The 14740-nt window shown below is 39.3% G+C and overlaps 1 protein-coding gene across 2 annotated transcripts in view; it reads right to left on the bottom strand.

The window, feature by feature from the left end:
- Positions 1-9073: 9073 nt before the first annotated feature.
- The window catches only part of TENT4B (terminal nucleotidyltransferase 4B), a 73407-nt gene continuing 67740 nt past the window's right edge, over positions 9074-14740 (bottom strand). For both annotated transcript variants that reach the window (XM_017530158.1, XM_017530156.2), the window contains exons 11-12: positions 12888-13052; positions 9074-11747 (exon numbers count right to left, since the gene is read on the bottom strand). In XM_017530158.1, coding sequence (XP_017385647.1) covers positions 11571-11747; positions 12888-13052 — 342 coding nt within the window. In that variant the 3' untranslated portion in view covers positions 9074-11570. The remainder of the gene's footprint in view (positions 11748-12887; positions 13053-14740) is intronic.

The following is a 14740-nucleotide window of genomic DNA, read 5'->3' on the forward strand; positions in this document are numbered from 1 at the left end:
GAGGGAAACAAAAGACATACAGGAGAGGAGCGGCCCCATGAGATGCCTGGAGGAAATTGTCATTTAGGATGAAGTCTGTGTGCTGGGCACAGCTGGCCAGAAACTCCAGGGCAGGTGCTTCTGAGAAGATGACAGTGATAAAATACTTTATGCACTAGGCATTTAGAGGGGCTTAGAACATTGGCATAGTTTAGGGTGAATTAGTAAACAACATGGAAAACAAAAATTCCAGGAAAAATAAAAAGAACTTATGCGGAAAAAGAAATATCATACAGCTCGGGCCAAGCACTGTGGCTCACACCTGTAATTCCAACACTTTGGGAGGCCGAAGTAGGTGGATCACTTGAGGCCAGGAGTTTGAGACCGGCCTGGCCAACATAGTGAAACCCTGTCTCTACTAAAAATACAAAAATTAGCTGGGCATGGTGGTACCTGCCTGTAATCTCAGCTAACAGGAGGCTGAGGCAGGAGAATTGCTTGGGCCTAGGAGGTGGAAGCTGCAGCGAGCTGAGATCACGCCACAGCACTCTAGCTAGGGTGACAGAGCAAGACTCCATCTCAAAAAANAAAAAAAAAAAAAAAAAAGAAATCAGACAATGAGGCAGGGAGGATAGCTTGAGCCCAGGAGGTCAGGGTTGCAGTGAGTCGTGATAATTGTGCCACTGCACTCTACCCTGGGCAACAGAGCAAGACCCTGCCTCAAAAATTTTTTTTTAAAGATAAAGAAAAATAAATAAACACGGCTTAGTTGATAAGAATAGCCCTAACACAGCCCCAGTAATGTAAACACTGAATATTGGGCTAAATAAAATTTAATTTAAATCTATTGGGAGGCTAGGGCACAGTAGTAGTTCAAGGGTGGTGGGAAGTCAACACAATTTCAATAATTAAAAATCAAGAATCAAGAAGTGGCAATAGAGGTCTATTATTTAGAGACATGGAGATAAACACAGCACCTCAGAAAACCATCAAAAGTTGGAAGTGGCTACCTAGAAGAGGGGAAAAGCAGAGGGAGGGACAGAGGACAAAGTGCTTGTAGTCCCAGCTGCTTGGGAGACTGAGACAGGGGCATGGCTTGGGCGCAGGAGTTCCAGACTGTAGTGGGTTATCACAGCACCTGCGAATAGCCACTGCACTGCAGCCTGGGCAATACAGCCAGACTCAGCTCTTTAAAAAAAATAAAGTGTGCCGGGCACGGTGGCTCACGCCTGTAATCCCAGCACTTTGGGAGGCCGAGGCGGGTGGATCACAAGGTCAAGAGATTGAGACCATTCTGGTCAACATGGTGAAACCCCGTCTCTGCTAAAAATACAAAAACATTAGCTGGGCATGGTGGTGCATGCCTGTAATCCCAGCTACTCAGGAGGCTGAGGCAGGAGAATTGCCTGAACCCAGGAAGCAGAGGTTGCGGTGAGCCAAGATCGCGCCATTGCACTCCAGCCTGGGTAACATGAGTGAAACCCCGTCTCAAAAATAAATAAATAAATAATGAAATAAAACACTATTTGGCTTTAAACTATGACAAAACCGGTGCCCTAGTCCTATCCACCTGCTTTCACCTGTCTTGGCAGGGCCCAGCCCACCTCCCCAGCGCCTCTGCAGCCCTGCTCTGTGGGCACAGGGCTGCTCAAGCACCTGTCTCAACAGGCTTCCCTGTGTCGCCTGCTAACTTCACATCTCCCTGTGAAGACATCTCCGCAGGGAGATGTCTTAGCCACTGATGCCTGACACGTGAAAGCACGATTTTCTTAAATAGGATTCTTAAAAACAAAAATGTGTGGCGTAACTCACCTTGTGACTGTTTTGAAGGGTGCTGTGTAAAGCCACATTCACGAAGCCACTTGCTGAGTGATTTAAGTACCAAAGTGGTTTACAGTCTAAATTGAGCGATAACTCTTTTGAAAATTGATACACCATTTAAATAAGCCACTTGATGCTTTTAATAACTCTCTCCTTTCCTTTCATTTTAATGTTGGCATTAAACATTAAGACATTTTTACCTCTAGTCTCAGCTGTGCTTTGGATGTTTCCTCTTCAACAAAATTTTACTCTGTTTTCAAATAGTAGTTACTTGCTTTAACACACACATGCACTTGCACACACATACACAATTATGTATTATTTACAATAAAAGAAAAAATGTCCTCTGAACACACGCACACACATTTATACTACTTCTCAAATGAATTATTCGATTATTAGTTTGGGCTTAACATGGTTTCTTTAGACAAGCAAGAAATATAAAATTGCTTGAAAGGTTGAAAGGTGAAATGTTTCCAACTTCAAAGTCAAAGATTGCATTCCTAAGCTAAACTGGTAAACATAGAATATCTCATAATGCACTTACTGAGTGAGCTGAGTGTGGTGGCACATGCCTGTCATCCCAGCTGCTTAGGAGGCCAAGGCAGGAGGATCACTAAAGCCCAGAAGTTTGAGGCCAGCCTGGGCTACACACTGAGAACCCCCAGTCCCCAAAAAAGACTTTTTCCAAAGAATAAAAATGACAGAAGAAATTCTTTTTTTTTTTTTTTTGACAGTCTTTGTTGCCCAGGCTGGAGTGCAGTGGCACAATCTCGGCTTATTGCAACCTCCGCCTCTTAGGTTCAAGTGATTCTCCTGCCTCAGTTTCCCAAGTAGCTGGGATTACAGGCATGTGCCACCACACACAGCTAGTTCTTGTATTTTTAGTAGAGACAGGTTTTCACTACGTTGGCCAGGCTGGCCTCGAACTCTTGACCTCAAGTGATCCACCTGCCTTGGCCTCTCAAAGTGCTGGGATTACAGGTGTGAGCCACCATACCCAGCCAATGACAGCAGAAATTCTACAGTCACATAATGAGAGCCTAAGAAAGTGATTTCAAGGAAAACACCTCCTTAAAAAAAAAAAGTCATTGCACCTCTCTGGCTTAGGGAGTTCAGTCCCACAGCTACATATCCTCCTCTCTTTTCCAGTGTATCTTCCAGCAGATTTTCCCAACAAAATCTGAGGCAGTACTTTGCCTTCTCTGACCCCCAAAACTGGATTCTTTTTCTCACCTGAGTTTTCTCCCTCTACTCATCATAAAATTAATTCTACCCTAAGACTAACTTACTTATTTTAGAGACAGGGTCTCACCCTGTCACCCAGGCTACAGTGCAGTGGCACCATCATAGCTCACTGCAGCCTCAAACCTCTGAGCTTAAGCCCTCCTCCAGCCTGTCTTCTGAGTATCTGGGACTACATGCATACACCACCACACCTAAGACAGATAATTTATTTTCAGTGGGAGTTTTAATTGCTGCTGCTGCAATTATTGGAGGGTCTTAAAATTAAAAAAAAATTTAAGGGGTAGGTGGTGGAGAATGACCAGTGTAACTGTTTCATCAGTTTGCCAAGGGTGACATATTCTAAAAAGTGGAAATAAAATATAGGAAAAAATAGCAAAGCACAGTTTCAGATGACCATGTTATATTTATAACATTTAAGCCGGGCGTGGTGGTTCACGCCTGTAATCCCAGAACTTTGGGAGGATGAGGCGGGCGGATCACCTGAGGTCAGAAGTTCGAGACCAGCCTGAACAATGTGGTGAAACCCCGTCTTAAAAAAACATTTAAACCTAGCAAAAATATCAAATGAAACACTTTTCAAAGGAAGTAATGAAAATTCAACTTAAAAGAATTTTAAGTTGACTTAAAATTAAGTCAGGTATGGTGACTCATGCCCGTAATCCCAGTAATTTAGGAGGCTAAGATGAGCAGATCACTTGAGGCCTAAAGTTCGAGACCACGCCCCCCATCTCTTAATTTTTTTTTCCTGAGAGAGAATCTCTGTCTCAGAGTCGCTGTTGCCCAGGCTGGAGTGCAGTGGCATAGCATAATCTCAGCTCACTGCAACCTCTGACTCCCAGGTTTAAGCGATTTTCCTGCCTTAGCATCTAGAGTAGCTGGGACTACAAGGGCATGCCACCACACCTGGCTTATTTTTGTATTTTTTAGTGGAGTTGGGGTTTCACCATGTTGCCTAGGCTGGTCTCTAACTCACGGCCTCAGGCGATCCTCCCACCTCGGCCTCCCAAAGTGCTGGGATTACAGGGGTGAGCCACCATGTCTGGCCAAAAAAAATATTTTTTTTAATGTAAAACTGTGGGAAAGTTTTTTTCCTTAGTAAAATGGGTTCAGAAGAAAAGTGTCATCAAATAGCAGCACTTTGTAAAATCCCTATTGAAGGTAAGCTGATGCAGTAAGCCTGAGCAACAGAGCAAGACCCTCTCTCTAAAAACAAAACGGAAGCTGAAAAATACTGGACATTTCTATTAGTTTGTTAGTCTTGATATGTGTGATGCATTAATATACCAAAGCAACTTGCAATCAAAAGTCAGCATAATAAAAAATGAATGAAATACATCTCTATACGTACTGACCTAGAAACGCCTCTTTTTGTGGTAGGGGAATTGCAGAAAACTACAATACAATCCCATTTGTGTTAAAGAATAAAAGACCCCCTGAAATTATACTTGTTCATGTGTATAAATGCACAGAAAAAAAATCTAGAATATGTCCCATAATATTAAGATGGATGGGTTTGGGGAGATGAGTGGGATTAGGGATTGAAGTGCAACTAGATCCTTTTAGTTAAATGTTTACATTTCCCCACAGCAGAACATACATTCATGTTACTTGTGAAATAATTCACTGTGTCTAGGTAGGTGAACAAAATTGTCCTGGATATTCAGTTCATTCTCTACTATCATATTTGAGAAACTTTTGGGATAACATTTAGATGGATTTTGCTTTTTTAAGAGAACACTTCCAGCAGAAGTTTAAGCAGCAGAAACCAGCCAGGTGTGGTGGATCTCACCTTTAGTCCCAGCACTTTGGGAGGCCAAGGTGGGTGGATCACTTAAGCCCAGGGGGTTGAGGCTAGTAAGCTGGAATGGCATCACTGCACTCCAGTCCAGGTGACAGAGTGAGACCCTGTCTCAAGAAAAGAAGGTGAGGGGGTGGGGAAGATATCACACTGGAGTGGGCAGTCTGGTTTCACCTGCCAGTTCTCTACATGCTACTGAACACCTTCACTCTAAGCCAGTTTGGCATTATCTTACAGGAAACTATTCAGGATTTTTTTTTTTTTTTTTTTTTTTTTGGCCACCACTCAGCTGGGACCCAGGCAGACAGACCAGTCCAACCAAATTCTCCTGAGGGACAATTCTGAGACATGCCTTAGGCTGCACTTCGGTTACTAACCCTGCTTCTCTCCGAGAACCAGTTTCATTATTCTGTTGTAATGATCTGTTACTTGTTGCTCTGCCCAATCTATGGTAATGTATTTCATTTTCTTAGTATAGCAAGCAAAACCTCCTGCATTAAAGTGGAGCGTGAAACTAGGCTGGTATTTGTGAATGACCAAATTCTATGTCAGTTTCCATGATCTTCCATGGCTGTTGGGGGGCCAAACGAGTATCATTGTCTAGGACAGAGCAGGATGAAAACAGCCTCCCCAAGCATCTCCCACTACTGGCATTAAAAAGGATGAGAACCAGCTTAGAGCCACAGAAATGCCCTATGTGCACAAGAAAACCTGCCTAAACAGAGTAGTCTTTAAGTTTTTTTTTTAGAAAAAGTAGTCATTCAGGTTTTATATAAAGGCTCATACCAGAGGTTTTGAAGATAAATGAAAGCACAAAGCCTTTATTGAATTGCAGATTATGAATAATAAACCCAGTGGTAAGCACTAGGGGCAGATGTGCATAGAAATGCAATTTATAAAATTTCCAAGGCAAACAATTGACATCTTTGAAGAAACTGTCATTAGCTTAAAAAATCTTCTGGGTGTGCAATTCATTCATGGTTTTCATAACTGGTTGCCCAGTGATATGGCCTCAGGAAATGTTGAGATTTCATAAATCATTTGTATCAAACATCTTTTTCTGGTAAATTCCTTAGTGCCTCTGCAGTGGTAACTAGACAAGACTGGGAAGTTTCAAGATGATTCAAACCTCCAGCACCTCACAGGAATCCACATTTCTTAACACAGAAGACAATGCTAATCAAAGAAGGAAATAAAAAGGTTATTAAAAACAGATACTGGCTTCACCAAAGTTTCTAAATACACATATCTATGTATATTCCACTAAAAACGTTTAACCCAATAGTCCTTCACAATTTATATCCAGAAACTACACTAGCTGTCCTCACTTTTCACCGGTAACAATGTGCGCTAAGGCAGTGCTGCTTTTTAGTAGTAGAGTGGAGACTCTTGACACTTGTAACAAGCAAGCTTGTGATTTATTTTAGGATTACGGGACTTACAGAAGACTTTTTAAAAGTGACTTCTGCAAGTTTCAATATGCAAAAATCACAGAGGATCTTAAGAGATTAAGTTTAGGGACAAAATGACATGATAAATTGCAACTAAACATAAAAGGTAATAATGAAATGGTCTCAGGGAACAGCTATGAATAGCACTGAACCCACATTGAAAGGTGAAGAACAATATTAACTCCAAGAATGTGGCTGATAACCCATTTTTCACTGTCCTTGAAAGGCACGGGCTGAGTAATCTCTAAGAGGCAAGTACTGAGCATCACCAAGTCACTGGCTTTGGGGAGTGCTTCTCCAAGTCCTCCTTTCCCTCCCCTACCCAATTCCACCCCACCTCACCATTCAGGTTTTTGTTTGTTAAAGGTCTCAAACTCCTCGCCTCAAGCAATCGTCCAACTTCAGCCTCTCAAAGTGCTGGTAGCGCAGGCGGGAGCCAACATGCCCAGAGTGAGCAACTTGTTTACTTCATACTTTCTCACTGGTACTATATGCGTTTGTTTCTAGGCATCTTTAAGATAAATAACATTCCCTCAAAATACGTCCAGACTGTCCTTAGGAGAGACCTTCCCTGTTACCAGGCCACATAGTAGCTGGTGTAGTGAAAGGTAGCTCAGTGGTGAAACCACAAAGACGTAAGTATTGTGAAACTAGAGATGACATGCAAATACTAATAAAAATGTTCACTGAAATACACAAGCGAACACCTGATTTCCACATTATTAGCTGTTCTTATTGACATAGCTAAAATACCTCTCAGTAAATCCAGGAGATATTACAAGTTTATAGTAACCCAAGGGCATGCACTACATCCAGCTCTGGTTCCGCCTCCTTCTCTTTCAGGCTACCAGGCTGCGGACAAGGTTAAACTCAATAAAGTACACACTTAAGTGGAAAATGTGGAAGGCCAACATTTTTTCCAAAAAAAAAAAAAAAAGTATAATAAACATTAGCAGTTTATTAACTAAAAACTGTCCTCAAATATTCAATTCTAGATATCAAATAGATCAGCAGACTTTATAAGCAATTTTTCTGGTTAACAATTTTGCCAATATTCAATGTCTATTATATTTAGCTCATTATCTTTGACCAAAAAAAAAAAAAAAAAAAAAGTTGCTAACCACCAGTGTGAAGTCAAGACAGCTCAGAACAAGATGACTGAGAAAAAAGTTCTTAATTAAGTCAAGTTTTCAAATCATGTAAATAACTTCCACAATAAAATCTGGCTTCTTTCTTAGCCATGTTAAATATCAAGGAGCATATTAAAATTTGTTCGTTAACATTTATTCCACCCACAAATGTTTTGACAGGATGGCAGGTAGCTACAATCTTGTGGGTCAGAGGCCAAGGCAAGAGATGAGAGAACTCTTTCAAGGAATTTCATATCAAATCTTTGTTCCCACTTTAATGCTGGAATGCTAACAGCATTCTTTAAATATTTTGCTAGATGAACTATAACCCTGATAAAAATTGCTATCAACAGTAACTACTAAATATAACTTTTATATTCAATTAGGTTTGTCAGAGGCATTTGTAGAATATTTTGCTCACAAAATACTTTGAGAATGCACCTTTCCAATAATTGAAAAAGGTTAATGAGAATAAATTCTTCTGTTCATTAATTTTCACATTTCAATATTTATCACAGCAAAATTGGGAATGTCTTGATAGTTTACCATTTTTTGAAAAGACTATGAAGCAACCAATTGCCTAGAAACATTCTTGGTTAGTGAAACACTGAGAAATCAACATGTTAGAATTCAAGGAACTGATCAAGCCATAGATCAATATTAAAGTAAAACTGAGATTTAGTGATGACAAATAAAAATATCAGCAACGTTTATCACTAATATGTAATAATGGTGATTTCTAAAGATTTCTACAGATCAACCTTGACAACTACACCTCCCAGTCACTGGAGAGGGCTTTGCAATGAACATGTCACAGCAAGAGAATCCTGTACTTCACGGTAATCATTTATCTTTTCTGATCCTCTAGTTTCCAGAAACTCCAAACATTAGTCCATAGGTTCAGCCAAACACAACTCACACTTACCATTTCATGGCGGAGAGAATGAGCAGAAAATACATGGAGATATACGGCTCCAGAGGAAAAAGACATTTAAAAATGCTCACCCTATTGCTCCTGTCTTGCTCTGTGAAGACTTAAGGAATATCTGGAGCCAAACCAAATAACCTAATTATTAATGAGGCTCAAAATCCAAGTAAAGGTAAAGGGCACTCAAAACAGGACAAAAATGTGACAGAATCAACTGTTGGAAGACTGGAGGACAATCACATGTAAGAAGCACAGGTCCTACACATCCAAGCTAGATCTGAAAGCCCAGTGCGACGTCTCAAAACCAAACAAAGAGGTTCAAAACCAGCACCTTCATGGCCACCTTAAAGCTGGAGAGAGAAAATGCATTTACTTTTATCATCTAAAAACATAACCAGTAAGGTTTTGTGCTGAGACCTCACCAACCCATCAGCACCTCTAAAAAACAGTATTTAGATATTAGTATTTCTGATGGCCAGGTACACATACATAACTGCCAGAGAAATGTCACCAGAGTGAGGCAGAATTTGTAAAATCCCATTCTACATGCATTAGCAAAGGAAGGTTATAATTCATGGATATGAATGGACTATAATACTTAAATGACACACTTCTGATATATTCACAAAATCTTTATAGAAAGTATTAAAACTCAAAAAAGAAATAAGGTAGGAGTCAATACAGAGATGAAATGTACAAAACAAATGAGCAGGCAAACTAAAAGTTCTTGAAAGTATTTTACTTCAGATTGAAAAATGAACAGCTTCCACACTGTTCACTGCAAGATACACAGTATTCACGAATACAATGCTGGTCATTTGAGGAAATGTATACACACCTCAATTTCTCCTTCATGCTTTTTTTCTTTTAGAAAGATACTGTTTACCAAAAAGAAACTTCAGCAGTACAGGAAAAACTATTTTCCCAATAAATTTACGAAAACCTAAGATTCCCAATGGAATCAAGATTATCTTCCCGCTACCACCACCTTAATATAATCACATGCTTATTGGAACACTAATATTCGCACCCTAAGAGTACATTTACTTTCAACAATGAGGGTGATTCTTTAAAAACAAACAAACAAAAAACAAAACAAAAAAACCCTTCAGTGTGGTAAATGTAACATAGATTTCTGCAAGTATTAAGTTTCTGAAATAGGCAGCTAATACTGGATTTAATATTATTTTATAAATAATTGTTCCCTTAGCAGTAAACATAAGTCTACACATTCACAATTGTCCTAGAAAATAAATACTGTGATTACGCACAATGTTATGACAAACTAGTTTCAAAAACAAAAGCTCGACATCTTGATAAAAATTCTGATCAGAATTAAATGTGACTCTAAAATTTAAAACATTGTCAAAATAACATCACATTTAAAATCTTCCACAGTTTACACGAGTACTATGAGTTTCCAGTTTTGGAACACATTTTTCCATTGTGAATTAAAATATGAACATATTGAAAATTGTTAATTTCAGTGATGACATCGGTTTTGGTCTTATTTTAGCATTATTTTCTTTATAAAAAGTTACACTAAGTGTCCATTAATGGTCTGATTGGTCTTCAGTATTTCATAAATGTATATAAAAGAAATTCCTAAAAGCCAATAGTACTTTATATGTATATATATAAAAGAATCTCATTTCAGAAATGACTGTATTTAACAGAGCCATACACACTGATGCTAAACATAAGAGCTTTCACCCTGAAAGAAAGCATTTTCAGAAATGTCACTTACATTCTATTATATTAAATATTCCCAACTGAGTTTCAAACTCAACAGGTAATGAATAACAGAATTATACATCTCATTGCACTCAAAGCTGACTACAACCAAAATTTACAGTATGATTGAAACAAGCCAATGTTTAAAAAAGTTTTAATTAACGACAACAATTCCATGAAAGAAGAGGATAAAGAATGGGATGACAAGAAGTATTTGGTCTTAATAAGGCAATACAAAATAGATCCATTATCAAAGACCATTTAATTTTTAAAGATCAACAATACCAAAAGCATAAAGTGGAATATAAGAAAATAGTTTTTTATAAGTATGATTTAATTAAAGCTGTTTACAGTTATTCTCCCACAGTAGTTAAGCATGAATTTTGAAAAGAATAAGAGATGAGAAACAGGCACCCGCAGCACACAGGGTTAGAGAAGCCAGCATGCAAAGTCTGTGGAACTCGAAGTTTCACTGCAACAGGAATGAGACCAGACGTGGGTGGCCTTTTTTTCCTATTAGGAAGAAAGTGGAGGGGGAAAAAAAAGACTGCAAAGGAAGCAAACACAAAGTCATGTAATTGCCCATTGCCCAAGACGACAGCACTATAGAAAACAGTTGCAAGTTAATTTTTAGAGATGACCAGAGATTTTTCAGTGTTTACACAAAAGTACATAGTACAATTTTTTTTTTTTTTTTTTTTTTTTACAAAATAAAATAAACATCATTTGCCACCATAAACCTTTTCTTTAGAGAGGAAAAATTTCTGCAGCAGGACACAAGGGTTCTATTAAGTCATTTCAATGCTGAGAAAAACAAATTAAGTAATAGAACTAATCACTTCCCTATATATGGATGTTAAGATGACAATTTAGATTATTTTTCAAACTAATCCTGAGAAAAAATCTGTTTACAATTTAAACAGTAATGTTATGTAAAAAGTATTATTAACAAATCCACTATTACAAATATCAATTTCCTATATGGTCTTCTATATATACACACAATAAAATGGTAAATATATGCAAAAATATTAAAAAAAAAAAAAAACATGCACAGATCACTTTCCCCTTTGGAATCTGGACTTCCTATCAGATACCTTTGTTTGCCTTTCCCACCCCATCCTCTGATATTGTTTTTTGTTTCTATCACCCTACCAACACTGAATACTATTTCCTATAACTCTGCATAAAGCCAATGAGAAATATATTTATTTTACATTCAAGCTTTAAATCTTAAAATGACCCTGTTGTAGCATATGACTTATCAAATAAGCAGCCTTTTTTCCCCCTTTTTTGCTTGCTTTTTGTTTTTGTAGTTGTCAGTCTTCATGATCCATTCTGTGGCGAGCTGGGAAAAAACGCAGTTGCTAAATCAATGTCTGAACAGTGTGAGGCTCCTGAATGTCTCCCAGGAGTCCCTGCGCAACCGTCCTGAGCATAAGATCATTGCACAGAGAAGACAGTCCACCGCGCAGCGCCGACTATCTACAGAGGTCTGAGAGGGGCGCGTCCCTCTTGTGTTTCCTCTTTTTGCCATGGTAATACTGATTATTGGATTTGCCTTGATGTTGTTTGTTTGTCATCAAGGAACCATGGCTTGTTTGAGTTGTACCTTGGAAGCCTTTGCTGGAAGAACGAAAGAGCCTTGCTGATCCATGCTGCAGAAAAAGAAATGGCCAAAAAGACATCAGTATTGCAGAAGAGCAGAGTGTTCTCAAATACCTGGATTCGGGGCAGCTTTCAAAACTAGGAATATGCTGGTTAGAGTTACCTTACTGATCAGTGACTTATCTAGCAGGCAGAAAAAGCTGTTAAATGGGTTAACTCTTTTTGGCTCTAAAACCCTTACATTATTTTAATGGAAATACTGAAAAGCATGGACCACTTGCTTGCCTTCTTAACAGAGTTTGTGGGATGTAAAAGTTTTCTTAAGAAACCTACCAACCCAAACATCACATCATAAGTGACACAGCGGGAAGAGGATCTTGGAAACCACAGGCACACTGGTAGGTTGGGGTCAGCACAGTTGGCCACTCCCTTCCAGCTATTCATAGTCTGTGGTTTTCTTGTGACCCCAGTCCCTTCTGTCAGCCCTGTCACTTGAACTGGTATTTCATGATGAGTCTGTGTCTTGCATACATGGCTAAGGCCGCATAGGTAAAGTGAACTCAGTAAGTCAAATCAGACACAAGGTGATGGCCAAGAAGCTTCTTCTCAGGTTCCCAGCTGTAGTAAGTGAGCTGGCCTCAGGCCGGAGCACCATATCAATGGCTTCCTCCCCTGACTCTGACTCATTACTCAGACAATTCTAGGCAAGCAAAAAACTTAAACTAGAGTATCTCTGTGGCCTTAAGTCCAAGCTAATGTTATTCAACTGACCATACCCGACAGCCAGCTGATCATTTCAACACAGGCAACAAAGTATTGAACATTAAAATATTAGAAAAGGATACATCATTCCCAGATATGGATACTGCCATGAGGCCTCACAAAACCTTCAAGCCAGCTTACTTCATGTACAAATGTAACATTTTTTATGTGGTAGTTTGGCTGGAATAACTTATAAGGACCAGTCAATAGTTTCCTGAAGAGGTTTATGTTACAATGGTGTCTCACAAAGATCCTTAGGACATCCTGTTCCTAGAAGCACTGTCATAAGTTGGAACCTCTTAGAATAAAATAAGTTTGTTCTTCAACCTAGCGTTTTCTTCAATCTCATGATGTATATTCTTCACATGTAGGAAATTCTAAATATTTTCTATCAAACACTAACAATTAAAAACCCGCATTCCACACACCTGAGATTTGTTGGTGCTGTTGGATGTGTTAGTGGTTTGGATGCTTTGCATTTTCCCAACTGCCTGAGAGGACTCCAAGGATACATCTTGCGACCCTACTCGGTTCCCAGTGGACGGACGGCAGAGCAGCTGTTTCGGGGTTTTGCATGGTGTTGCATCGGAATCCTAACACAAGTCATATGAGTTATAATGTAACATGTTAGTAGTTTAGATACTCAATAATCAGAGAGAAAAAAAAATCTGGCTACGTACTCTTACATTAAATTTAAACATTTGGGAGTTAAAAGAAGCACACTGAAGAATTTACAAAATTAACTGTTTGTTTAAATCTTCCTCTAAACATTTAAACTGACTGATTTTATCAGAGAGCTTCTGTTCATTGTTAAATCCACTGTCCACATCTGACCTTGAAGGAGCTCACAGAGGCCTAAGGTTTATTTGATTTTTTTATTTACAGAAAATGAAAGACTATGGTAAAGAGTGAAGAACCTAGGTCCTAGTCCCTGGCTTCAGCAAGATACAACATGATGGGCTTAAGGGCTCAATCTCTGAGAGTCTGCAATAACAAATCAGCCAAACACACTGTGTGGGTGGGTGCAGACTTCCCAGCGACAGTGGGCTGAGCCCCACCTATTTTGGGGCTGCTTGGGCCATGACAATGCTACCTCTAGCCCTGGGCCTGACACTATACCTAGCATCTCAGAGTTACGTTCTCTCAGTTCCCAACACTCCACACCTCTCTGTGTCTGTGACATCTAGCTTGGTATTCTGTCCTCCAGAGCATACTGCTCTAGGACCCAAAAAAGGCACATAGGGATATTTTACACAGGAGGATTTATGATTCCATATTGACACATGGTCATCATCAAAAACATACAATATTTAGATTACTTTTCATGTCCTATACTTAATAAAGTTAAACTCAAACAGGTAAGCCTGCTTTAGATCTCAAATCAGTAAACCACAATTATCTTTGATTTTAAAAGGTAACTTACATTATTAATTGATAAAAATTCTATCAGGATGGGGGAAGAAAAAAAATTCTACCAGAATAGAAAGAGAAAGTAGATTAGAGGTTAACAGAGGATAAGGGAGGGAAGAATTAGAAGAAACTACTACTAAATACAGGGTTTCTTCTTGGGGTGATGGAAATGTTCTAGAATTATCAGAGATGGCCGTACAACATTGTGAATATGTCCTAAAAGCAACTGAATTGCACATTTTTAATGCTGAATTTTATGTTAATTATATCTCGATTTTAAAAAATTCAACCAGGAAGCTGAAAACAATTCTGAGTGAAATAATTTTTTAGACAAGGGTATTCTATGTGGTTCAATTTGTATGAAATTCTGAAACGCACAAAACTAATCTATGGTGTTAAAAAATCATAACAGCTGGGCACGGTGGCTCATGCCTGTAATTCCAGCACTTTGGAAGTCCGAGGCCGGTGGATCATGAGGTCAGGAGTTTGAGCCCAACCTGGCCAACTTGGAAAAACCCCATCTCTACTAGAAATACAAAAAATTAGCCAGGCATGGTGTACATGCCTGTAATCCCAGCCACTCAGGAAGCTCAGGCAGGTGAATCGCTTGAACCTGGGAGGCAGAGGCTGCAGTGAGCCGAGATCATGCCACTGCACTCTGGCCTGGGCAACAGAGTGAGACTCCATCTCAAAAAAAAACCAAAAAACAAAAAACAAAAAAAATCGTAACAGTGGTTCCCTCTGAGGGCGGGGTTAGGGATTGATTAAAGAGTCATGAGGGGCCGGGCGCGGTGGCTCAAGCCTGTAATCCCAGCACTTTGGGAGGCCGAGGCGGGTGGATCACGAGGTCAAGAGATTGAGACCATCCTGG

This window comes from Cebus imitator, unplaced genomic scaffold (genome assembly GCF_001604975.1).
Source record: "Cebus imitator isolate Cc_AM_T3 unplaced genomic scaffold, Cebus_imitator-1.0 Scaffold63, whole genome shotgun sequence".
In the NCBI taxonomy this organism is placed as follows: domain Eukaryota; kingdom Metazoa; phylum Chordata; class Mammalia; order Primates; family Cebidae; genus Cebus; species Cebus imitator.